The following is a 27,087-nucleotide window of genomic DNA, read 5'->3' as shown; positions in this document are numbered from 1 at the left end:
CTCTCCAAAAAGCAGGAATAGAAGGAACATACCTCAACATAATAAAAGCTATATATGACAATCCAACAGCAGGCATTACCCTCAATGGTGAAAAATTGAAAGCATTTCCCCTGAAATCAGAAACAAGACAAGGGTGCCCACTCTTACCACTACTATTCAACATAGTTTTGGAAGTGTTGGCCACAGCAGTCAGAGCAGAAAAAGAAGTAAAAGGAATCCAGATAGGAAAAGAAGAAATGAAACTCTCGCTGTTTGCAGATGACATGATCCTCTACATAGAAAACCCTAAAGACTCTACCAGAAAATTACTAGAGCTAATCAATGAATATAGTAAAGTTGCAGGATATAAAATTAACACACAGAAATCCCTTGCATTCCTATACACTAACAATGAGAAAACAGAGAAATTAAGGAAACAATACCATTCACCATTGCAACAAAAAAATAAAATACTTAGAGGAGTATATCTGCCTAAAGAAACAAAAGACCTATACATAGAAAACTATAAAACACTGATGAAAGAAATCAAAGAGGACACAAACAGATGGAGAAACATACCGTGTTCATGGATTGGAAGAATCAATATTGTCAAATGGCTATACTACCCAAAGCAATCTATAGATTCAATGTAATCCCTATCAAGCTACCAACGGTATTTTTCACAGAACTAGAACAAATAATTTCACAATTTGTATGGAAATACAAAAAACCTCGAAGAGCCAAAGTAATCTTGAGAAAGAAGAATGGAACTGGAGGAATCAACCTGCCTGACTTCAGACTCTTCTACAAAGCCACAGTCATCAAGACAGTATGGTACTGGCACAAAGACAGAAATATAGATCAATGGAACAGAATAGAAAGCCCAGAGATAAGTCCACGGACCTATGGACACCTTATCTTCAACAAAGGAGGCAAGGATATACAATGGAAAAAAGACAACCTCTTTAACAAGTGGTGCTGGGAAAACTGGTCAACCACTTGTAAAAGAATGAAACTAGAACACTTTCTAACACCATACACAAAAATAAACTCAAAATGGATTAAAGATCTAAATGTAAGACCAGAAACTATAAAACTCCTAGAGGAGAACATAGGCAAAACACTCTCCGACATAAATCAAAGCAAGATCCTCTATGACCCACCTCCCAGAATATTGGAAATAAAAGCAAAACTAAACAAATGGGACCTAATGAAACTTAAAAGCTTTTGCACTACAAAGGAAACTATAAGTAAGGTGAAAAGACAGCCCTCAGATTGGGAGAAAATAATAGCAAATGAAGCAACAGACAAAGGATTAATCTCAAAAATATACAAGCAACTCCTGCAGCTCAATTCCAGAAAAATAAATGACCCAATCAAAAAATGGGCCAAAGAACTAAACAGACATTTCTCCAAAGAAGACATACAGATGGCTAACAAACACATGAAAAGATGCTCAACATCACTCATTATTAGAGAAATGCAAATCAAAACCACAATGAGGTACCATTACACGCCAGTCAGGATGGCTGCTATCCAAAAGTCTACAAGCAATAAATGCTGGAGAGGGTGTGGAGAAAAGGGAACCCTCTTACACTGTTGGTGGGAATGCAAACTAGTACAGCCACTATGGAAAACAGTGTGGAGATTTCTTAAAAAACTGGAAATAGAACTGCCATATGACCCAGCAATCCCACTTCTGGGCATACACACTGAGGAAACCAGATCTGAAAGAGACACGTGCACCCCAATGTTCATCGCAGCACTGTTTATAATAGCCAGGACATGGAAGCAACCTAGATGCCCATCAGCAGACGAATGGATAAGGAAGCTGTGGTACATATACACCATGGAATATTACTCAGCCATTAAAAAGAATTCAATTGAACCAGTCCTAATGAGATGGATGAAGCTGGAGCCCATTATACAGAGTGAAGTAAGCCAGAAAGATAAAGAACATTACAGCATACTGACACATGTATATGGAATTTAGAAAGGTGATAATGATAACCCTATATGCAGAACAGAAAAAGAGACACAGAAACACAGAACAGACTTTTGAACTTTGTGGGAGAATGTGAGGGTGGGATATTTCAAAAGAACAGCATGTATACTATCTATGGTGAAACAGATCACCAGCCCAAGTGGGATGCATGAGACAAGTGCTCGGGCCTGGTGCACTGGGAAGACCCAGAGGAATCGGGTGGAGAGGGAGGTGGGAGGGGGGATCGGGATTGGGAATACATGTAAATCCATGGCTGATTCATATCAATGTATGACAAAACCCACTGGAAAAAAAAAATAATAATAATAATAATAAAAATAAGAAAAAAAAATAAATAAATAAACTCAAAATGGATTAAAGATCGAAATGTAAGAACAGAAACTATAAAACTCCTAGAGGAGAACATAGGCAAAACACTCTCCTACATGAATCACAGCAGGATCCTCTATGACCCACCTCCCAGAATATTGGAAATAAAAGCAAAACTAAACAAATGGGACCTAATGAAACTTAAAAGTTTTTGCACAACAAAGGAAACTATAAGCAAGGTGAAAAGACAGTCCTCAGATTGGGAGAAAATAATAGCAAATGAAGCAACAGACAAAGGATTAATCTCAAAAATATACAAGCAACTCCTGCAGCTCAATTCCAGAAAAATAAATGACCCGATCAAAAAATGGGCCAAAGAACTAAACAGACATTTCTCCAAAAAAGACATACAGATGGCTAACAAACACATGAAAAGATGCTCAACATCACTCATTATCAGAGAAATGCAAATCAAAACCACAATGAGGTGCCGTTACACGCCAGTCAGGATGGCTGCCATCCAAAAGTCTACAAGCAATAAATGCTGGAGAGGGTGTGGAGAAAAGGGAACCCTCTTACACTGTTGGTGGGAATGCAAACTAGTACAGCCACTATGGAGAACAGGGTGGAGATTTCTTAAAAAACTGGAAATAGAACTGCCATATGACCCAGCAATCCCACTTCTGGGCATACACACTGAGGAAACCAGATCTGAAAGAGTCACGTGCACCCCAATGTTCATCGCAGCACTGTTTATAATAGCCAGGACATGGAAGCAACCTAGATGCCCATCAGCAGACGAATGGATAAGGAAGCTGTGGTACATATACACCATGGAATATTACTCAGCCGTTAAAAAGAATTCATTTGAATCAGTGCTAATGAGATGGATGAAACTGGAGCCCATTATACAGAGTGAAGTAAGCCAGAAAGATAAAGAACATTACAGCATACTAACACATATATATGGAATTTAGAAAGATGGTAATGATAACCCTATATGCAAAACAGAAAAAGAGACACAGATGTACAGAACAGAGTTTTGGACTCTCTGGGAGAAGGCGAGGGTGGGATGTTTCGAGAGAACAGCATCGAAACATGTATGTTATCTATAGTGAAACAGATCACCAGCCCAGGTTGGATGCATGAGACAAGTGCTCAGGCCTGGGACACTGAGAAGACTCAGAGGGATTGGGTGGGGGGGGTGGGGGGGGGGTGGGGGGGGTTGGGATGGGGAATACATGTAACTCCAGGGCTCATTCATGTCAATGTATGACAAAACCCACTACAATATTGTAAAGTAATTAACGTCCAACTAATAAAAATAAATGAAAAAAAAAAAAACAGTAGTGAGATGTCTTGACTAATACATCTATTATACATAAATATGTCTTTGAATTAAGCTCTGTTTTCATCAGTAAACTTTGAATAATTCATTTAACAAGAATGGTTCCAGTACTGAAAAAATGTGATTTGTGCCAATTTTTAACTTAACGTATTCTTTTAAGGACAGTAACTGTTTACACAAATTCTTGAGAAATGTATTGCTTTGTATTACTTTGTCATATTCAAATTTCTGTTAGTATGATGTAGACTTGGTATATGAAGATACACTGTTTACAAGTTCAAATGCTTAGTGTTTTGACCTTTTATGTGTATACTTCAATTTAGCATATTTCTACTTCTTATTCTAGTTTAATTATTCTTACTCTAGTTTATCCTGTGACTGTCAGTCATTAAATCTGATAGGTGGCAGTCTTCAAATCCTTAACTGTAAACCTGAGAAAAAGAGAAAATGGTGGATGCTTTGCGTAGAATTCAGAGGAAGTGTAAATGGTAGATACCAAAGCCATGATTATTGCCTTAATTAAAACTCTTTAAGAAAACCAGACTAATAACTAGTATTTGTGTGCAGCCTGTGTGTTGCATGAGTACTGTCATAGTATTAAGTATCACTGTAAAGAACCACATGTTATGATAGTATATGATAAGGACATTTCACTTGTATTTGTTAATATTCCTATGGTTTCATCTTATGTTTTCCTAGAATTTCTCTGCAGTATCTAAGTAGTTCTGTGAAAAGCAAGACAAGTAGCCTATTATTATCCGTATTAGTTTTTTTCAGTTTTTTGTCAGATTATCATGCTATATTTAATACTGTTTCCCAGGTCTCCCTAGAAAGAGAACGACAACATGATCAAACACATGTTCAAAACCAACTTGAAAAATTGGATCTTCTTGAACAGGAGTATAACAAGCTTACCACAATGCAAGCCCTTGCAGAAGTCAGTGAAAATTTCTTCCTCACCTGTGAATAATATTGGTTCTTTTGTAAAAGTGGTCGTTTTATAATACTAAATATTTTATAGGAAAAAAGTGACCTTACAGTAAAGAAACATATAGGATTTTTTTTTTTTTAAGGAGGAAACATAAATTTGGAGAGAAAGTTCACATTTTACAATAGTAGCGTACCTAAGGAAGGAGTTATTTTTGAAAATATTGACAGATGAAATGTTTTTCAGTATCCTTAAGGCTTTGTATCACTTTTAAGTTTTTCTCTGAACTAATATTAGTTTTAATTGATTCATTTGGAAGTACTTAATACCACTGAGACTGTAAGGTTCCAGATCCAACTTCCATGTAGCCTACAGGCCTTCATACAGAAGCTGTGTTTTTGGCCTTGGATTTCGCTCATAATTCTGTTAAATCTTAAGGCAGAGTCATGGATGCTGGCAAGCCCAGAGCTGTTACTAGGGTGAACTCACAGGCTTATATTTACCATGCGAAAATTTTATACTTTCCTATGTTGCTTATATTAAAATTTTACAAATACACATTCAAACTCTTTTCACTGTTACCACTTTTAATATTTTTATCACTAGAAAAAAATGCAAGAGTTGGAAGCAAAACTCCGTCAGGAAGAACAAGAAAGGAAACGAATGCAAGCTAAGGCAGCCCAGGTAAGTTGAAATGTGAGCAGGTGGGCTCCTCACATTTCCTGCTATTCTTTATATATAAATAGATGTAGATGTGGACTGCTTTGATAATTGATATTTCAGAATGGTCCAGGATATAAATTTGCTGACTTAGCTTATTGTGAAAAATTTAGATGTTTTTATAGGCAGATAGTAAAAACGGAGCAATTCTTTAGGGTTTTTCCAGTTGTGGGCTTTCAGCCAGCTTTTTTTTTTTATCAATAGACTAAAAAATATCAGAATCTATACACATAATCATGTAAAACTTTAGAGTTGTATAAAACTTTTCACATAATAGTCACTATTGGAAATGTTTGAAAGTATCCCATGAATCAGTCATTCAGTATCCGTCATTCAGTATCCCGTCTTATAAGTGCTTCTCTTTTTTGGTGGCCTCCAGATGCCAGGTCAGTAGTGAAGGTAGTGGGCTGCCTAATAGTTGGTGACCTGTACTAATTCACTGAAGCCACCATATGAGGAAAATGAACTCTGCTCATTCGTAGCCCTGGATTTTTATCCCATGCAGTGGTCACCAGGTGGGATAGGTGAGGCAGTGTGATGATCTGAGTGTTTCTCACAAACTCAAGACAATTTTGTTTCATAGGCAGGTTTGAAAACCACTGTTGTAGACAACACACACACACACATATATGTATATACATATGTATATAATTATATTTTTAAGGAAAAGTTGAAAACAGCAGCCCTTTTTGAAACCCTTAGTAGTTGCTTGTGGAATTTCTACTATATTAAATTAATGTAGTTACTAATCTTCTAGGGAAAAGGACTTAATTACATTCTCTGACACACCTTCCAGTTCTTTTGGACATGGATTTCCAGTTCCTTTTTCTTGCATTAAGTGTGTGAGCTTTTAAAAGAGGAAGATTGTGCTTTGTGTCTAGCATTGTTATACATGCTGTGTGTGAAAAGAAGAAAATGCTGAAGCATTGGTTGAGTTAGAAATATTGGCTTTAACTCGTTAGATAAAATTTAAGGACCAACCTCAAATAAGGAACTAAAAGGAGCCAGGCTAAGTGAAAGGACAAATATAGGACAGTACTTCAAGATGAAATGAGAGAGTGGTATTGATTTAAAATATTGGACAAGTGTTCACAGATTGACTCAAGACATAGTACATAGCTATGACTAGACACAGTTACATAGCTGTGATATGTTTTTTAATCTGTACTGTATGATACTACTGTAGGTTTTGTATAGGGCTTTACATGGCATTGAATCATAACTTTTATTTCTTCAGTATTTAACTTTAGGTTCTCATATTTTTCCTAGTTGCAGACTGGTCTAGAAGTAAATAGACTTATCTATCAAGATAAGGCAACTTCATGTGTTCCCAATACAAAAAGAATTAAAAAAAAGAAGTCAAAACCACCAGAAAAGGTATGAAAAAAGAACCATAAGGTACTGGTTATTGCTTGACATAGTTTATGTGAAAGTACTCATAAACCATCTGGTCCTTCAATCTTGGATGAGTAAATCTGTTTCATTCTAAGTTTCTTCATTGGGAAAATGGGGATAAGTAATACCTACTTCTAAATTTTAACCCTAACAGTGAGCTAATTAATATGAAAACATTTTAGAACTACATAGCACTGCACAAATACTAGTTATTATTCAGTATTGCATTAATTACCCTTGCTCTTAAAAGTTTGTGTGTGTGTATATACATATGTACATGCATATAGACACAGAGAATTTCTTTACTGAGACTGTAACTGCTATTTTGTCAGGTACTATTTTTTTTCTTTCTTAGCCTTTCTTTAGGGTAAGATGTGTGTTGACAAGTATTATTAGGAGCACTGGCCGTAATGCCAATAGAGATAAAACAAGCAGGAGCCCAGCAGTTACCTGAAATTTCAGGTTAGTCTTGCATAGGCAGCTCTTACCGGCATGTGAGTAAAATTGCTTTCCTTTTTTCTTTTCCTTGCAGAAGGGTTCTAGGAACTATTTTGCTATACAGCCACATTATCGATTATGCTTGGGTGATATGCCATTTGTAGCTGGAAAGGTGAGTTGGTTGAACTCTGAATTTTTTTGTACAACTTAGATCTTCGAATTAAATCCACTCATTTGCCCATATACCTATAAATGGTGAAAACATTATTCTGCTTTTTTACCAAGGGATCCTAGTGTTGTAAGAAAGAGATGGAAGAAAGTTTTATAGGACTAGGGTGCAGGGGGAAACCTTGGTGGGACACTTTAAAGCTGGTGAAGTGTATGTGGAAGGAAGTAATGAACAAAAGCAGAGCCCCTGGTTTGGTGAAGGTATGGTTATGGATAGGAAAGGAAATGGGAAACTGTATATTTGTAACACTGGAATTTTCATATCAGCCCTGTTGATTTGTATCTAGGTATAGACTGAAGATATTTAAATGAAAAGAAGTCACGTCCTCTTTGTCCTCACATGCTTATTACTTAAGGATTGATTCTCCAAGAAGCAGCCATACATAGACTTGAATCTTAAGTTCCTTTAGTGCTTAAAAATGTGGAGATGGTAATTTTGTCAAATATCAGCAAGTACAGGGTGATTTCTAAGAAGTGCTCAACATTGTGTTAGTTTATACCACTTTTTTCATTGATGTTTGTGTTGCTGGCTATTTCAATACCTTGAACACCCAACTCTAGATAGTGAGTTTGAGAGGCTTGAGGAATAAGTTTTATTTATTTATTTTAACCCACAGTAAATTCTCAGTGAAAGCTTGGGGAAGGAACAATTTCCTAGCTTTTCCACTTGTCCTTTGTAGATCTGTGTGGCACAAATCATTCTTTAAAAATTTTGCCATTGGCTATTCTTTACCCTAAATTTAATCTCTTCTTGGATTGCAGGTATCTTTTGACCTACATTTTTTCTTGTATCTTTTGCTTCTAACCATGGTTCTGCTTTGCCATAGAATCTCTGAGTTGGGTTTGAAACAGTTTCTCAAAGGATGACCAGCTGTATCAGAATCATTGACTATGCACTTGAAAAAGCAGATTATGAAGCCTTGCCACAATTCTACTAAATCAGAATTGTGTAGGTGTGGGGCCTAGAAAGTATATTTAATTGGTGCCCAGTCTCAATATCTGATGTTCAGTTATATTTGGAACCCATTTAATAACAGTTCCCTGTCCAATGTTTTCATTATGTAAACATTCAGCATAATGGTCCTGGACTCTGTCCAAACACCCTACTTATGAAACCTCATTATACCTCAGACAGCCCTTCACGTTTCTATACGGCTTTACTTGGAAATGCTTAAATGACATGAAATCTGTTGCTGTAAATTCTATTCAGTGGGGTTTATTCTGCTCTCAGGGATCCACATAGATGATGATGTAGATGACCCAAATGAAGGCTTAACTATATGAAAATTTTGAAACTTTTGAAGATAGCTTTATTTTTATTCTTACCTCCTTCTTCTAGGTTACTAAATCTTTTTCTTCAGCAATTCATGATAAGATGTGCTTTGTGAGTTTCTTAACCACTTCATCACTTCGTTCCTTCCTAAATCGAATATAGGCCTCTCAGTGTGTGACTAGCACAGAACAGTGTCATGTTCTGGAGGTCTGGGAATTCAGCTTAGTATTGAATTCATGTTACAGGGAAGCCATAGCATCCCTTTGACTCATTAATTCCAGAGTCAACTAAAGTTGACTTTACTCAGGTCTTTTACCTAGTCTTAGCATCAGCCTTTCTAGGTCCTGTATTTGTGGAATTGATTTTTTTACACAGAATTTTTAATTAAATGAAGCACTATAGAAACCGATTCACCCTAACCCATGTTAGATTAGAATCTAGTTCAGTCTTATGTTATATTTGTATTATCCCCAAATTTAATTTGCTTATCTTTGGTAATTTCCATTGAAGTCATTAATACAGAGATTGAACAGGGCAGGTTCAAAGATAGGGTTTTTCAACACAAGGTCGTCTTGTCTTTTTTCAGCTTTTAAAATTTTAATTGGAGGCTAATTACAGTACTGTGGTGGTTTTTGCCATACGTTGTTGACATGAATCAGCCATGGGTGTACATGTGTCCCCCATCCCAAACCCCCCTCACTCCTCCTCCCATCCCTCTGGGTCGTCCCAGTGCACCGGCTTTGCATGCCCTGTTCCTGCATCGAACTTGGACTGGCGCTCTCTTTCACAAATGGTAACACACACGTTTCAGTGCTGTTCTCTGAAATCATCCCACCCTTGGCTTCTCCACAGAGCCAGTGTGACAGTGTTGTGAGAGTCTCAGGTGCCCTGAGGTCTTCAGAAGTTATAATTTGTGCTTTCTGTGAGATACTGCTCAGACAGCTCAGATACTGACAGACAGCTGTCAATTTGAGTATGTCCCAAACTGTCTAGTGTGAGGGCCAGTTACTTTTATTTATACATTGTCATAAACTAATACACTTGTAAAATGCAATAAAAGTTAATTGCTAGAAAAAAATGAAATTTAAGACAAAATACAAGTTCTAGTTTTTTCATTTCTAAATTCAATAGACATAAAATATCTTAAGGAGAGTCAGAAAAGTAACAGAAAAAAGAATTTCAGAATTCTTTAAGCTCTTCTAGTTCCTTTGTCTTTGCATGTGAATTTTAGAATAAACTTCTCTACCAAAAATATGTCTTGCTGGGATTTTGATAGGAACTGTTTTAGTCTGGGAGAACTGACATCCTTGTTGATAGCTGTGAGAATGGTGTATCTCTTACTTACAACTCTTACTTTCAACATATTAGTCCCATACCAGTTTTCTTATGTTTGTATTCAATTTTTTTTGAGCAGTTGTGAATTGTGTTGAGTTTCAACTTGTTTCTACATGATCGTTAGTAGTATATTTGGGCTTTGTATGTTAATCTTACATTCTGTTACCTTGCTGAAAACACTTATTAGTCCTAGGAATTTTTTTTTATATTATTATTTACTTAAGCTTTTCTGTGGCATCACTGACTCAATGGACATGAGTTTGAGTAAACTCCAGGAGTTGGTGTTGGGCAGGGAGGCCTGGCGTGCTGCATCCATGGGCTGAAAGAGTCGGACACAACTGAGCAACTGAACTGACTGAACTGAAGCTTTTCTATGTAAAAAATGTCATATGTAAATGAGGATAGTTTATTTCTTCCTTTCTAATTTGTGTACCTTTTTACTTCTCTCTTGCATTACTGCACTGGCTAGGATTTCCTGTATCATGTTGTAAGTAACAAAGATGAGAGTGGACATCCTTGCCTTTTTCTGATCTTCAGGGGAAAGCATTCAGTCTTTCACCAATAAGTATGATATTAGGTTTAGGCTCTTTGCCTGTGCTCTTCATCAGCTTGAGGAAATTTTTCTCTGTTCCTAGTTTGCTGAAAGTTTATACCCTTAATGGGTTTTGGAGTTTTTCACATGCTTTTTTCCATCAAGTGATAATGGTTATGTGGTTTTTTTCCTCACCTTATTGATATGCTGGATTACATGGATTCATTTTCAAATACTGAACTATCCTTGCATCCCTAGAATAAACCCCACTTGGATGTGGTACATGCATCTTTGTATGTATATATGTACACTCAGTTGTGTCTGACTCTTTGTGACCCCATCGACAGCAGCCTGCCAGGCTCCTGTCTGTGTCCATGGAATTCTCTTGGCAATAATGCTGGAGTGGGTAGCCATGCCCTCCTCCAGAGAATCTTCCCAACCTAGGTATCGAGCCCAGGTCTCCTGCATTGCAGGCAAATTCTTTACCACCTGAGCCACCAGGAAAGCTATATATATACATTACTAAATTCGATTTGCTACCTAACCATAAAAACTAGGGTAAACAAAGCATCTGTTTAACTTAGCAGAGTGGTTTGCAAACCTGGCTGATCAGAATCAATTTAAATGTACATTTAAATGCAAACTTTAAATGTACATTTCTAAGCCTTGACCCTGCAGTGATTGAGTAGGGAGTGCTGCCCAGGAATCTGCATTTTAAACAGTCTGTCTAGCTGATGCTTATGGAGCCAAGTTGGCCCAACTATCTGTTTATACATTGAAATTGCACATTGAGACAGTTGTTTAGTATTCAAAACAAGAAAGTTTTGAGAGGGCTGTCAGGTTTTCCCTGTTGTTTATATGACAGACATGAACTGAGTGCTTCCTACTAGAGGGTAAAATGAATATGGTAACAGCCTCTGTCACCTGGAAGCACTGTTTAATAGGTGAGATAGACATGCAAATACAGTTAACAATCTACTGTGATAAATGCTGTGATAGAAATGCCATAGGTCATCTGAGATTAGACCAATTAATTAACTGGAGGTTTTAAGAAAGTCTTTACAAATCATATATTTGAATGGTGTATTTTTCTCTTTAATGATATAAAAATTGGCACATGAGAGAAATGGCATGTGCAAGTACAGTTCATTGAAAGAGTGGCGAGCAGGTAGGAGACAGTGGGACATAAGGCTGAGGTGTAGAAGCTGCAGCTTAGTGTCCACAGGGCCTTGATTTCTGTGCTGAGGAGTTTGTACATTTAGAGTCAGCAGGCCTAACCTCAGAAGAACATGACCAGGATAATATTTTAGGAGGACAACTGATAGCATTATGGAGTCAAGAGACAGGGAACATGGGGACAGACAGTTGGGATGTTCTTCTGTAACTGACAGAGATGGGCACATAAGCCACGTGCGTGACAGTAGGGTGGAGAGTAAGAGGCAGGCTGGAAATGCACTTGTAATGTCGGAAGTTTGTATCATAGGGTTTTTTGTGGGGGAGGAAAGAGTCTTTTTACCCAGGTTAGTAGGTAAAACATTTTTCCAGAAGATGTGGCTTCAATTACTTCTCTTTTCTTCAGTCCACCAGCCCCAGCCATGCGGTGGTAGCCAATGTTCAGCATGTCCTGCATCTAATGAAGCAACACAGTAAAGTCTTGTGCAATGATCGAGTAGTCAGCAGTATTCCTTTGGCAAAACAAGTGTCTTCACGAAATGGGAAGAGCAAGAAGTCAGCAACGCCTCCCTCCTCTAGCAGTGTTAATGAAGAGCTGTCTGAAGTCCTGCAGACTTTACAAGATGAATTTGGGCAAATGAGCTTGTGAGTTTTGGTGTTTTGGTTTTGTTTTTTTTTTAATTTCATTTAATTCTAAAACCTCATTTTAACTTCTTGGTGACTTTAATAATTCTATCATATTTAAATACTTCAAGAAATATTTACTGAATACAATCATTTTACCAACCACTCAACAAGTTACTAGGACTTTAACAAATAACAGCTCTTCTGGGCGAAGTATCTCCTTTTTCTATTACTGTTAAATGTTTTGAAGACCAAGGTTTATATTCAAGTTTTTTTTCCTTGTTTGGGAGCTTGTTATACATTGAGTTTAGCTAAACATAACTGATAAGTTAGGAAATGAGTGAGTGAAGGACAAGAATCCTTCTCTAGACTTTCCTTTTCTATATTATGTAATGCTCTGTGGGGGAGATAGATAATTAGTGCTTTAAACTCTTTTTCCTTTGCCTCTGGTACCCTTTTTGGACTTAATGGGGAAATTTGCTCTATTTGAAAAAATTGAGTCACTTTTTAATCGGCAAAGCAGGGATCCCATGGTGAGGGAGATGTAGTAGACTTAGCCATGTAACATAGGAAACCTAACTAAGACCTTTTTCTGTTTTTTATATAGTGATCACCAGCAGCTTGCAAAACTTATCCAAGAATCACCAACTGTTGAACTGAAAGACAACCTAGAGTGTGAACTGGAGGCATTAGTGGGAAGGATGGAGGCAAAAGCCAATCAAATAACTAAAGTTCGAAAATACCAAGCCCAGGTAACTGTTTTCCTTTATTCATTTCTAATGATTAAAAAACAAGAGTAAAAAAGACAAAAAACCCTTTCCATCAAATATATTGATGACATTGTATCATAGGTAGCTATAAGAAACATTTCCTTATTGTAGGTACTTATTAATTCAGTTCATTAGTTATTAAGAGTTGGTGTTAAGCAGGCTAGGAAGACACTGTCTTGTAGTCTCTTCGAGTAGATTTTATCATCTGAAATACATCTTCCAGGTACTGAATATATTTCATGTTCTTCCATGAATGAGATTTATCTGTTTGGCTGCTCTGGGTCTTCATTGCTTTTGGTGGGTGTGGCGCGTGGGCTCGGTCATTACAGCCTGCAGGCTCACTAGCTGCGGTACACAGGCTTAGTTGCCCCGAGACATGTGGGATCTTCTGGGAACCGTGTTCCGTGCACTGGCAGGCAGATTCTTAACCACTGGACTACCAGGGAAGTCCGTTTTCTGTACATTAGACTTACCTTTTTCTAACTAAACACCAGCAGCAATTTATTTTAGCCAACAGCTAAAGTAAAAATAAAGCTCCCTCTTTGAAATTATTGTAAAAGATAATAAAATTAAAAATCCTTTTCATAGTATTCATACATAACCATTACATTCCATCTATCCAGAACATGCTTCTCTCTGCTCAGACTAGTTTGGAGAATGCCTTTCTCCTCCTCATTTATTTAAAATCCTTCTTGTCTTCCATTACCTGTGTGGGAGTTTTTTGCCTCCTCCTCGAGAACTTTCCCCCCCCAAACCCTCTTGCTTCTTACATACCCTGTTCTGCATTTGGCAGCATTATCTTAACTTCTGGTATAGCACCAGAATTGATGTTTTTCCTCTTGTTTACATGTTTTTATGTCACTATATACTAGTACAATAGGTTTTTGAAGGCTTAAAAAAAAAAAACCCAGAAAATATATATATATATGCGTTTTAGTTAGTATGAGAGTTAAAAATACCAGTTTTTTGCAAGCATATGTTTTAATTAATTTTTCCTTTTTCTTCCTCACATTGGTTTTTTGGTATAGCTGGAGAAACAAAAGTTGGAGAAGCAAAAGAAGGAATTAAAAGCCACCAAAAAGACTCTTGATGAGGAAGCAAACAGCAGCAGCCGTTCTACAACCACGGGGACCACAAATAAGAAGGACTTTGCCAAACCGAGACCTGGAGAAAAAAGCAGGAAAAATCTTCAGTTATTGAAAGATATGCAATCCATACAGAATTCATTACAAAGCAATAGTTTGTGTTGGGATTACTGACTGTTACCAGGTCATAAATTTTATTCACATAATCTGTACCTCATCAATCAGATATTGACTTTCCAGGTCTCATACTCTTATGTTGAAATTAAATAGCAGACATTTAGGGACCCAGGCTTCATTACACAGGCTTCTTTTGCCACACATCACAACTAAATGTTAAGCCATCTAAACGGAAACTGGGGGTAGTTTCAAAGGCCAAGAAGCCACACATACTGTTCCTTTGTTTGAGATGAATTTGCTGTACTGAGATATTGCACTTTGTAAACAAATTACCAATTTTTTACTTGTGGGTGTGATTTTTTTTAATAATTCTATAAGTAAAATTAGGTTTAAATTTGATCAAAGTATGAGGCCATCCCATAGGCAGTGTTTGTTTGAAAACTCTCATTTTTAAATCTTGGCATGAATCGCCTGCTTTTGCTTTTCAATACAACCATTAAATAATATGCTCCATTTCGACTACTGATGGAGGTTTTCTGTATTTAAATATTTATAAGTATTTAAGACGATTGCTTTGTTTTGCTTTTTGACATTACAGACATTGGTCAGTATTAAATACACTTGCATTGATGTTAATTCACCATTAAAATTTTTAAAGATGCATTCATTTTAAATCAGTTAAATGTGAAAATCACAAAAGCATTTTTAAAACTATAAACAAATTGTTAATGACGTAAATGAGGTTTTGGAATGAAGAGAGAAAGGGAGGTGTTGTAAAGTAGATATACATATGTATTTTTAGATAATACCTGTTTGTAATCATGCTATTCATTTCAAGGCATTATTGTTTTTAATCTTAAACTCAAAATCCCTTGATTATTTTGTGTACAGTGTGAGTGCAGTATTAACTGTACACATGTAATTGTCATTGTTAATAATGTGAATCATAGTTTTGAATAGTTCAAGACATGTTAACTTTATAAATTTGCCACTGAAATCAATAAAACAGCTTTTTTAAGGAAACACTGAAATTTTCCTTAGCAGCCTGTTAATAAAGGCTTTATTTGTTGTAATCTCTCAAAAAAATACATTTTTAAATAGACCATTAATCTCTTACGAGAAACAGTAAGAATATATGTTATTTAATACATAATTTGCCTTTTTCATGCTTACATAGAAACCAAGTCCAGCAAAACTGAAGTATCTCACATTATATAAGATACTCTGTTATTGTTAAGTCTCAGTCACGTCTAACTTTTTGCAACCCCATGAACCTGCAGCACGCCAGGCCTCCCTGTCCTTCACTATCTCCCGAGTTTCCTTAAACTCTTGTCTGTTGAGTCAATGATGCCATCCAGCCATCTCATTCTCTCTCACCCCTTTCTCCCCCTGCCTTCAATTCCTCCCAGCATCAGGGTCTTTTCCAATGAGTCAACTCTTCGCATCAGGTGGCCAAAGTATTGGAGCTTCAGCATCAGTCCTTCCAACGAACACCCAGGACTTATCTCCTTCAGGATGGACTGGTTGGATCTCCTTGCAGTCCAAGGGACTCTCAAGAGTCTTCTCCAGCACCACAGTTCAAAAGCATCCATTCTTCGGCGCTCAGCTTTCTTCACAGTCCAACTCTCACATCCATACATGACCACTGGAAAAACCATAGCCTTGACCAGATGGACCTTTGTTGGCAAAGTAATGTCTCTGCTTTTTCTTATGCTGTCTAGGTTGGTCATAACTTTCCTTCCAAGGAGCAAGCATCTTTTAATTTCATGGTTGCAGATTTTGGAGCCCAAGAAAATAAAATGTCATGGTTTCCATTGTTTCCCTATCTATTATGAAGTGATGTAACCGGATGCCATGATCTTGGTTTTCTGAATGTTGAGCTTTAAGCCAGCTTTTTCACTCTCCTCTTTCATCAAGAGGCTCTTTAGTTCCTACTTTCTGCCATAAGGGTGGTGTCATCTGCATATCTGAGGTTATTGATATTTCTCCTAGCAATCTTGATTCCAGCTTGTGCTTCATCCAGCCCAGCATTTCTCATGATGTACTCTGCATATAAGTTAAATAAGCAGGGTGACAATATACAGCCTTGACGTACTCCTTTCCCAATTTTGTGCTAGTGAACACATTGACTAGACATTAAAGAGATTTCTTTTTGCCTGGGATTGAAATCGAGTTCCAGGATTTTATCTAGACAAGCAGCATGAAATGCAGTGGCTGTGTGGTCACTAAGCGTATTAGGCCTTTTACTGCATTGACTGCATTTCGGGACAGCGGTGGGTGGTGTCTGTACAGTACTGTGGTGGTGCAGAGGGAGGCGGGGCCTGGCAGAGAAGGGAGTGATGAAACAAGGATCATTTCCTGGAGAAGGCAGTGATGCCTAGCCTACACAACAGGAATGACCTTCAGGGAGAACAGTTTCAGGTCAACAAGAACAAAAATGAACAAGGATGGCAGGCATCTGGGAGAATTGGGACCAGTTGAGTAGTACTTGTACATAAAAGTTGAGTTGATGCCAATGAGAACAGAAGGGTAAGCGGACAAGTGCCAGGAGACTCAGGAGCTTTGACTTAACTACACAGGTTTGTCTGTAAATTTCATATCCCTAATCACAAAGGAAAAAGTACACCTATGCAACCAATAGATAAAGTTAGAAAACATAACTGTAGATATAAAAGTTGCTAAGACTGCTCTCCCCAGCTTCCAAACACACCCCAATGGATTATCTTTTATTCTGTTAAGAATATCTTTATTACAAGTGTTTTTTGTTTGTTGTTTAACACTTCATTACATGCGTTACAGAGTGGGTAGCACTTGCATGCACTGAAATAACACTGCGTCAAGTAGCTTTGTTAGAAACAATCTTTATTATGTCTTCCTAAATACTTAACTATAACTACATGCATTTCAAAATGGGTGAATATCACTTCCAATCCCTGAAATGACACTTCTGGAACACAGCTTGTGAATAGCTTTGTTAGAAACATCTTTATTGTAAGGTTTTCACATTGAACAAATTTGACATGTAACATTGTACAAATTCAAGGTATATAGCGTGTTACTTTGATACATTTATATATTGTAATCCAGTTGCTGCTGCAGTGCCATTTATCACATCATATAACTATAGTTCAGTATTGTCTGCATTCACTATATTGTGCATTATCTCTATGGGTTATTTACTACCTGTTGCAAGTTTGTACCCTTAACATCAATCTTGTCCCTCTAAACTCCATCTCCTGGCAACCACTATTTTATTGATTTTTATAAGTTTGACGTTTTTAGATTCAACATATGAGACCATACAGTGTCTTTCTCTGACTTATCTCCGCGTAATGTGCTCAGGGCTCCTCCATGTTGTTGCAAATGACTGGAATCCTTTCTCAAGGCTGAATAATATTCTGTGTGTATATATCCACTATTTGTATCCATTCATCCACTGACGGATTTAGGTTGCTTCCATATCTTGGCTGCTGTGAATAATGCTGCAGTAACCGTGGGAATAATGCATTATTTTCTTTGAAATCCTATTTTCATTTACTTTGGTTCTTTACCTGGAAGTATGAGATCTATTTTTAATTTTTTGATGAGCCTCTGTATTTTACATAATAGTGGGACCGGTTTACATTCTCATCAACAGTGTACAGTTAACCTTTGAACAGCATTTCTGCGTCCACAGATTCACCCTCAGACCATGTAGTGCTGTAGTACCTAATTACTGAAAACATCCAAGTGGACCCGCACAGTTCAAACCTCTGTTTAACTGGCAGCTATATAAGGGTTCCCTTTTCTCCACATCCTCACCAGCACCTGTTATGTATCTTCTTGATGAGACCATTCTAACAGGTATGAAGTGGTCCCTCCTGGTTTTTAGTTCCATTTCCCTGCAGATTAGGCATGCTGAACATCCCTTCATGTACCATGGGCCACTCATGTCCTCTTTGGAAAAATGTCCATTTAGTTTCGTCCATTTTTTTTTTGGATTTTTTTCATTGTTACCAAGTTGTGTGTTTGTTTAAACATATTTTGGATATTAACCTCTAATTTAATACAGTGTAAGTCCCGTACGTATGAACTAGTTCCATTCCAAGAGCACATTCGTAAGTCCAATTTGTAAGTACGACGAAGTTAGCCTAAGTACCCAACTTACAGAACTGGTTATACCCCACTGCTTTTATGCTTGCTTCTGCACATCCTGGGCTTGAAATAAAGCACTGTACACTGAACGGTGACATGCAGCAAAGCACACAAACGCATGGCCACTTGTAGAGGGTGCAGGCACATGATTATGCAGGCCAGACACGTGAACTTACATGACTGGACCTGTGAAGGCCTGTTTGCATCTGTGAGAGTTCCCAGCTTGAAGGTCTGTTATAGAGGAGACTTACTGTATGTGGTGTGTGAAAATTTTCTCCCATTCACTAGGCTATTTTTTCATCTTTTGCCTCTCTTGCTGTGCAGAAGCTTCTGAGTTTGATGTAGTCTCCTTTGTTTTCTGCTTCTGTTGCTTGTGCCTTTGGCATCATGTCTGAAAAAGTCATTGCCAAGACCAATATTGAGCATCTTCCCTTCTAGAAGTTTTATGGCATCAGGTCTTATGTTTAAGGCTTTGATCCACTTCAAGTTAATTAATGTATGATTTATGTTAATATATTCAAAGCAGGCCTTCTTTGATTACACTTCAAAAATTTCCCCTCGATGCCTTATTAATATCACACTAGGCTGTTTTATTCACAACACTTAGCACTATTTAAGTTTTGTGAATGGTGTTAGATAGGCATTCAATTTGGGCTTCCCTGATGTCTCATCTGGTAAAGAATCCACGTGCAATGCAGGAGACCCTGGTTTGATTCCTGGGTCAGAAAGTTCCCCTGGAGAACAGATAGGCTATCCACTCCAGTATGCTTGGGCTTCCCTGGTGGCTCAGACGGTAAAGAATCTTCCTGCGATGCAGGAGACCTGGGTTCGATCCCTGGGTTGGGAAGATCCCGTGGAGGAGGGCGTGGCAACCCACTGCAGTCTTCTTGCCCGGAGTATCCTCATAGACAGCAGAGCCTGGTGACTCAGATGGTAAACAATCTGCCTGTGATGCAAGAGACCTGAGTTCGATCCCTGGGTCAGGAAGATCCTCTGGAGAAGGGAGGGGAAGCCCAGTCCAGTGTTCCTGCCTGGAGAGTCCCATGGACAGAGGAGCCTGGCGGGCTACAGCCCATGGGGTCAGAAAGAGTTGGACAGGACTGAGCTACTAACACTTTCACTTTTCTCTCAGTGGGATTTAATTCTGGTCTTTCTATTCCAGTGGGCAGTGTGTCTATTTTTTGTGCCAGTAACATACTGTTTTTATTACTGTGGTTTTGTATTAATAGTATAGTTTGAAATCTGAAAGTATGATTCCCACAGCTTAGTTGTTTTTACCCAGGATTGTTTTGGCTATTTGGGGTTTGGTTTTGTGGTTCCACAAAAATTTTTGGATTGTTTCTTCTGTGTCTGTAAAGAATGCATTTGGTATTTTCATGGGAACTGCATTCAATCTATAGATAGCTTTGAGGAGTAATGGTCATCTAAACAATTTTAATTCTTCCAGTCTAAGGGCATAGGATGTGTTTCCATTTGTGTCCTCTTTGATTTCCTTCAACAAAGTCTTGTCATTTTCATTGTACAGATCTTTCCCTTCCTAGGTTAAACTTTTCCTTGATAGTTTATTGCTTTTAATGCTATTTTGAGTGGGATAGTTTCCAGGTACTTCATCATTAGTGTAAAGGAATACAACTGACTTCTGCATGATATAACTTTATTGAAATTATTGCTTAGTTCCAACAGTTTTTTGGTTGACACCACAATTAGATCCATATAAAATCAAATCATCAGCAAATAGAGAAGTTTACTCTTTCTTTCCTGATTTGGATGCCTTCTCTCTGTCTTGCCTGGCTGCTCTAGCTAGGAATTCCAGTACTGTAATGAACAAGCGTGGTGAGAGTGGGCCTCACAGTCGTCTTCTTGATCTTAGAAGGAAAACTTTCAGCATCTCTCCATTGATAGCTGTCGGTTTGGGGTATACAGCCTTTACTGAGGTATGTTCTTTTTTTACCCAATCTGCTAAAGGTTCTTATCATGAAAGGATGTTGTATTTTGTCATGAAAGATGTTTATCTTTTTTTGCATCTACTAAAATGGCCATGTAGTGTTTCTTTCACTTTATTGACGTGCTATATTACATTTATTGATTTGCATATGTTAAACCATTCTTGCATACTACAGATCAGTCCAATTTGGTTCTAGTATATAATCCTTTTTATGTGTTCTTGAGTTTGGTTTGCTAATGTTTGGTTGAGAATTTCTGTATCTATATTCAGCAGAGATAGGAGTCTAGTTTTCTTGTATCCTCATCTGGTTTTGGTATCAATGTATTGCTGGCTTTGAAGATGAGTTTGCAATTGTTCCCTCCTCCTCAGTATTTGCAAGTGTTTGGAGGAAGACTGTGTTGATTGTTTATATGACTGGTAGAATTCACCACTGAAGTTTGCTTCCTGACCTGCATATAGGTTTCTCAAGAGGCAGGTCAGGTGGTCTGGTATTCCTATCTCTTGAAGAATTTTCCACAGTTTGTTGTCATCCACACAGTCAAAGGCTTTAGTGTAGTCAATGAAACAGAAGTAGAGGTTTTTTCTGGAATTTCTTTGTTTTCTATGATCCAACGGATGTTGGCAATTTGATCTCTGGTTCCTCTTCCTTTTCTAAATCCAGCTTGTACATCTGGAGTTCTCGGGTCATGTACTATTGAAGCCTAGCTTAAAGAATTTTGAGCATTACTTTACTAGCATGTGAAATGAGTGCACTTGGGCAGTAGTTTGAACATTCTTTGGCACTGCCTTCTTTGGGATGGAATGAAAACTGACCTTTTCCAGTCCTGTGGCCAGTGCTGAATTTTCCAGATTTGCTCACAGATTGAGTGCAGCACTTTCACAGCATCATCTTTTAGTATTTTAAAGAGCTCAGCTAGAATTCCATCTCCTCCACTACCTTTGTTTGTAGTAATGCTTCCTAAGGCCCACTTGACTTCGCACTCCAGGGTGTCTGGCTCTAGTTGAGTGATGACACCATTGTGGTTATCCCAGTCATTAAGACTTTTTTTGTATAGTTTTTTGGTGTATTTTTGCTATCTGTTTTTAAAATTTTCTGCTTCTGTTAGGTCCACACCATTTCTGTCCTTTATTGCTAATATTGGATATATTAATAACAAATTATACTCATTGCAAAATCAAGAGCAGGGCATAGGTTCAGTCTACTGAGTTAACGAGTAAAAAAATTCTATTTTTGAGTATTATTTATCGGTTCAAATTGTACATATCTCTTTTTTTTGGCTGCAGCATGTAGGATCTTAGTTCCCTGATCAGGGATGGAACCTATGCCCCCTGCAGTGGAAGGGCAGAGTCCTAATCCCTGGACCACCAGGGAATTCCTTATCAGTTCAAATTGAACATTTCTCTTAAAGCAGCTGCTATGAAACATCCTTTTCTCAAAAAAAAAAAACCAAAAAAACTTCAAACATTTCTGCATATGAAACTTAAGACAACATAGAACAAGGACAAAGTTTAAAAGTCAGCTGAAATTTTCTTTTAATTAAAGACCCAAGGGACAAGAAGCTCCTTTGTGTTACAGTACATGACATATGGCTCTTATACAGAGTAAAATAGACACCAGGGAGTCGACTGTTTATACCAGCGCTAGACTCTTACTGTAGCAGGCAAAAAGTGAGGCAGGATTTCCCTTACTGGCATGGAGATTGTAATACATCTTTACATGCAATAAGTTCTTTGGTAGACTTAATCATTTGGTGGAATTACAGAATTTGCAAAGGAAAGTAGCAGTAAAATATTTCATGTAAAATTTGAGCACAGTACTTCTCATCATATGCTCTTTATACAGACTTCATAAAAATGTCAATCCTCCTAAACTTTTAAGTAGAACCTCAAAACTCACCCATTAACTTGTCTTCAAACCCATACAAAAAAGTAAATAAGATAAAGAAGGGCAGATAATGAGTTTTTAAAATACGTTTCATGATGTTGCCAGTAACTGATCTGAAGGATATGGAACTCTGAAATCCTGGACGGCTGCCACTTTCTCCTCTGCAGTCTCCTCCAAAGCACAACTGTAAGGCATCGTTTTGGAATAGCTACCTAATATATCTTAAATTAAGCACATAAATAATGACAGCAATAATTTTCAACTACTACTACATCATAATATCCTTGATATCATATACCCTATTACATATGAAGAACACAAGCTTTGAATGGTAAAAGTAAATTACTTACTACAAAAAAGAAAAACCCATGATGTTGAGAAAGGAGCATCAACCCATCTTGATTTATCTACATGGGGCCCAGTACGTCCAAGTCCAAGGAATGTGGGGACTGGTCTGAAGACTAACGCTCCCAACTTCTGTGCAGTGAGCGCTCTTTCATCAAGAAGTGCTGTTCTCAAGTGGTTTGTGTTTTGATTTTAGCAGACACCAAAACTTCTGAGACAGTATTTTCCTTTGAAAATCAGAAACTTCTTCCCACTGTGGAGCCAAGATTCAAGCATTTTAATATTCTTTGGGCGACTTAGAAGATTAGTGTTGTAATCATGTAATTACACGTGAGGTTACTTCCCTTAAACCATCTGCACTGCTACAGTTATGAACTCATCCTAGAGAGATGTGAAATAAATAAAGTGACTGAAGTTCTCTCACAGACGGGTTCTCCGTTCGGAAGCCCTCCTCCTCACGAAGCTGCCACTGTCAGCAGGGTTCACAGCGACGGCGCCCCATGGAGCGCCTCTCACACGACCGTCTGCACAGGCGTCCCGCACTGTGCCGGAGAGCCAGCTCTCTCTGACGATGAGGTTGATCGGTTGGAAATCTCTCTCTGGAGCTCCTCTACCTTCTTCTGAAGCTCTGCCCGTTTAGCGAGAAGTTCTTTATATCTGTTGTGAATGGGCTCCTACAAGAGCAATACACCATAAAATTACTTAACTAAGCAATCCGGAACAAACCCGAAGTCAAATCATTCTGGTATTTAGCTTCGTCCCTAAATGTTCAGTGCGTGCTTTCAGCTATGGGACCATGCCCACCTTTCCCGAACATCAGTGAAAATTAACTTCAATGACTCCACTGACCCGCAGCTCTTTCACTGGCCTCCTTGGTCTCCCCAGGTGTTTCCACAGGACACCCTGAGACTGGTGCTTGGCCAAATACAACAAATAATTAAATAACAACATAATCTAAAAGCCAATACTTAAAGATTTCCTGTTATTTAGTTGCAGACTTTTAGTCCTTTAAACAGTTCTAGGCAGCAAATATTCTGTAACGTTTTAAAAAATGGACTAGAATTTGGTGAGGCTTTTAACTCTCCTAAAGCCATTTCCCCCAACCTCTAGAAGTTATCCAGCCCAGCACCCTCATCTGACGGAGGAGAAAAGACGAGAAAGAGCAGAAGTGATCTGTGCAAGGCCAAACAAGCAAGTCATGACAAGAGTCAGGGCACTACTCATCCCTACCGCAGTGCTTTTTCTACTATCCCACTGTAACTGTTAACAGGAAAAAAAGGAAATTTTAAATATGCACAGATAACTTTTCTAGCCACTTTAAAGGGACAAGAGTAATTCACACAACTGCATGGATGAAACCTCTCACTGGATCCTGCAGGGCATGCACACCTGGGGCTTCATCCGGGGGTTCCACCTCACGTAGTACCCCACCCAGAGCTCCAGGTGGCGCATGCTGGCCACTGGGTAGAGGACGTGGTTGGAATAGCTCCCGTAGAGCGGATTGGTGAAGTCCTCCAGCTGGCTGTTGATGTAAGACCACAGCGACACCGTCCGCCTGGGGAGGTTCTGTAAGAAGGGAAAACGGGTGAAGGGTCTCCACTACACAAGCTGATCGTACACTAGATGAAATCTGTAAAAAGGCATTTGTGATCATTTGAACAGTTTTCGAGGGAGAGAACTCAGACACTTTGGCAACAGCACCACTTTGATTAAAATAAGAGAGCAGTGGAAAACAGTGCAGTTCTCCGAAGAGGTAAACAGAATTACCATACCAGCAATTCCACTCTTAGATATACACCCAAGACAAGGGAAAACACAGGCATGGACAGCCTTGTGCACAATGCTGAAAGTAGCAATCAGCTGCAATGACCAAAAAGTAGAAACAACGCCAAGTCCATCACCCGATAGATGGATGAAATGTAACGACACAATGGAATATCATTAATAAAAAGGAACTGAAATAATGATACATGCTACAAACTGAACCTTGAAAACATTATAGTAATTGAAAGAAGCCAGACACAAAGGCCACACCCAGAGTGATTCCATTTATATGAAGTGTCCGGAAGAGGCAAACCAACAGAGATTACAGTGTCTGCTAGGGTCTGAGAGGAGAAGGGAATAGGTAGGTAGTAACTACTAACAGGCATGGGGTTTCTTTCCAATGTTCTGAAATTAATGGTGGTGATGACTATATAATTCTAGATATGCTGCACTGAATTATACACTTTAAAAGTGAATATTATGGAATGCAAATTATAGTTCAGTTTTAAAAACATTTCTTCTTTTTTTTTTAAGATATAGTAAATCCTACTTGAGGCTCCCAAAAACTGAAAGTCTCTTTGGAAGTTATCCACTGATTATCTAACATTCAATAAATTCTTGATTGGCTTGTGTGCATAGAAATATTTACTGCATGCTAGATACTGAAGATGTAAGGGTGATTTTAAAAATTTTAACATCTATCTTCAAGGAACTTCTAGTACAGGAAGCACTTACTATATAACCATTATCACAGTGGTTTTGTATGGTTTATTTTATTTAATCCTTACAATAGTAAGCACTATTAAGTACGTAAGTTAAGTACTATTATCCCTACTTTTACAGAAGCTGAAATTAACTTGCTCAACTTCACACAGTAAGTGAAAGATCCAAGATTTGAACCCAGGAAGCCTAGCTCCAGAGCAAGCATTCTTTGCCACTAGGCTTTACAGAAAAGCATGAAGAAACTATTTGAGAGTCCCATTTTTTAGAATGAAAACTGAAGCAGAGTGAGACACTAATCAAGATAATTTAGAACTTCATACATAAGGCAGAAGTGTTCTGAGGAACACAGAAGTAAAACTTAAAATGTAATCATTATACATTTCTTATAAATAATACCAACCACTGAACAGTGATATCTCTGGGCACGTGGGGTAACAAATTTTAACTTTCTACTTAATATTTTCTCAGTGTTTGAATGTTTTCTATTATTTTACAATTAAAAAAAAACTAAAATGGTTCATATGTATGAGAATGTATTTGGGAACTGAGCTGTGCATTCATTCAAATGTTTATTTTTTGCTTATTGTATCTTGCTGCACCTGCTTCTGATGCGCTTCCCTCCTGCAGGAAGTGTGGTGACAGGCACACGAGTGCTCCTAAGACACCACACACTTCAGTTCCCTTCGCAGACGCTGCCTCCCACCCATCCTCATGACAGAGGTAGTTTAAGACAGATCAAGCTCAGAGGTGTGGAAAGAAGTGAGCATATTACAGCATATAAAAGAACACATGGCCAAAGGCATCATCCAAAAGAACAACTGTTCAGCTGAAAGCCATCCCAGGCTGCACTCGGTCGAGAAAGCGTGTATATATAGACAGAGGCAGGACAGGCAGGGATCGTGTGTTACCTCTTTGCCTCTCTGCTGTTCACTGTTACAGAGGAATGTTCCGAATAAACAGCTATATAGGTGGTCCAAAATGGTAATGAGAAAATATTCGTTGAATTCAAAAGCTGTAGGAAACTGCAAATAAAACATCAAAACACACGAAATAATTAGGGCAGCTTCCCAAGCATGTTCATCCCTGTACATTGGTGGGTGCTTTGTAAAACTTCTTAAAATTAGGCTAAACAGCATTCAGAGACTATATATTTCTAAGCTATTTCGGTACTATTAATATTTGCTTGGTCTTCTGTTCAGAAACACCACTTTGCTGAGACACTTTCTCCTCACACCTCCTTTCCTGTGCAGTAAGAACCTAAGTGCTCTCATCCTGCTTCCTTCTGTCCATTTGTACCAGTCCACCCTCAACGTGAGGCTGATCTGACTTGTCTTTCTCTGCCAAGAATGACCAGAAGAAACACAGTAAGATTTTTCTTTAAATTTTCAACAACATAGTTCTTAGGAATTACACAAAAAGTATCAATGTCTCGAGAAAAGGAGATGTGCAGCTCATTTAAAAGCCAACCTTACTCATCTTTTCAAGGAACATGCACTCAAACCATGATATCTTATAATCCAGTACTTTGGCAGCCTTTCTTAAAAGAGAAAGTTCACCCTCTTTAACTAGGACAGGTGTTTGACTGGATGTCTTACACAAACAACACAATTTAAGGGGTAATTTACCAAGGACCAATTACAGGTCCCAGGAAGGTAAGGGATTTAGTATAATCCATCCTAACCATTTACTGTTTTAAGAATTATTTGAAAGCTTCTATGTAAGACCGTACCATTTATAGGACTGTGAAAAAGAATTTCATGAATGTTTGGATTGTGGCCTTAGTAAATAAATACTGGTGCCAAGTTTTTCTTAGAATGATCCCTACCCAACAGTGGATGAAAACAGCATAAACTGCACACAAAAGGGACAAGAGTGAAAACAAGTTTGCCTTCAAATTTCCTAAATTTATAAGCAGGATAATAAACAATTTACTCTTGAATAATAATTTTTGGGGTTCTGAAGCGAATGAAGCACATGCCAACATAAAGCCAATTAATCATAAAAAACTTTGTCAAATTCCATCCATTCATTT

At 38.0% G+C, this 27,087-nt stretch overlaps 2 protein-coding genes across 4 annotated transcripts in view; one reads left to right on the top strand and one right to left on the bottom strand.

Annotated features, from left to right (window-relative positions):
- The window catches only part of CEP57 (centrosomal protein 57), a 48,958-nt gene extending 32,880 nt beyond the window's left edge, over nucleotides 1-16,078 (top strand). The window contains exons 5-11 of the mRNA XM_061143768.1: nucleotides 4,462-4,578; nucleotides 5,176-5,253; nucleotides 6,559-6,666; nucleotides 7,217-7,294; nucleotides 12,070-12,308; nucleotides 12,895-13,039; nucleotides 14,086-16,078. Coding sequence (XP_060999751.1) covers nucleotides 4,462-4,578; nucleotides 5,176-5,253; nucleotides 6,559-6,666; nucleotides 7,217-7,294; nucleotides 12,070-12,308; nucleotides 12,895-13,039; nucleotides 14,086-14,316 — 996 coding nt within the window. The 3' untranslated portion in view covers nucleotides 14,317-16,078. The remainder of the gene's footprint in view (nucleotides 1-4,461; nucleotides 4,579-5,175; nucleotides 5,254-6,558; nucleotides 6,667-7,216; nucleotides 7,295-12,069; nucleotides 12,309-12,894; nucleotides 13,040-14,085) is intronic.
- Nucleotides 16,079-21,846: 5,768 nt separating this feature from the next.
- The window catches only part of MTMR2 (myotubularin related protein 2), a 105,292-nt gene continuing 100,051 nt past the window's right edge, over nucleotides 21,847-27,087 (bottom strand). For all 3 annotated transcript variants that reach the window (XM_061143741.1, XM_061143749.1, XM_061143756.1), the window contains 3 exons: nucleotides 25,964-26,077; nucleotides 23,958-24,134; nucleotides 21,847-23,242 (listed from right to left, as the gene is read on the bottom strand). In XM_061143741.1, coding sequence (XP_060999724.1) covers nucleotides 23,081-23,242; nucleotides 23,958-24,134; nucleotides 25,964-26,077 — 453 coding nt within the window. In that variant the 3' untranslated portion in view covers nucleotides 21,847-23,080. The remainder of the gene's footprint in view (nucleotides 23,243-23,957; nucleotides 24,135-25,963; nucleotides 26,078-27,087) is intronic.

This window comes from Dama dama, chromosome 1, assembly GCF_033118175.1.
Source record: "Dama dama isolate Ldn47 chromosome 1, ASM3311817v1, whole genome shotgun sequence".
NCBI classification, from domain to species: domain Eukaryota; kingdom Metazoa; phylum Chordata; class Mammalia; order Artiodactyla; family Cervidae; genus Dama; species Dama dama.
This window is presented reverse-complemented; position numbering and strand designations above follow the sequence as displayed.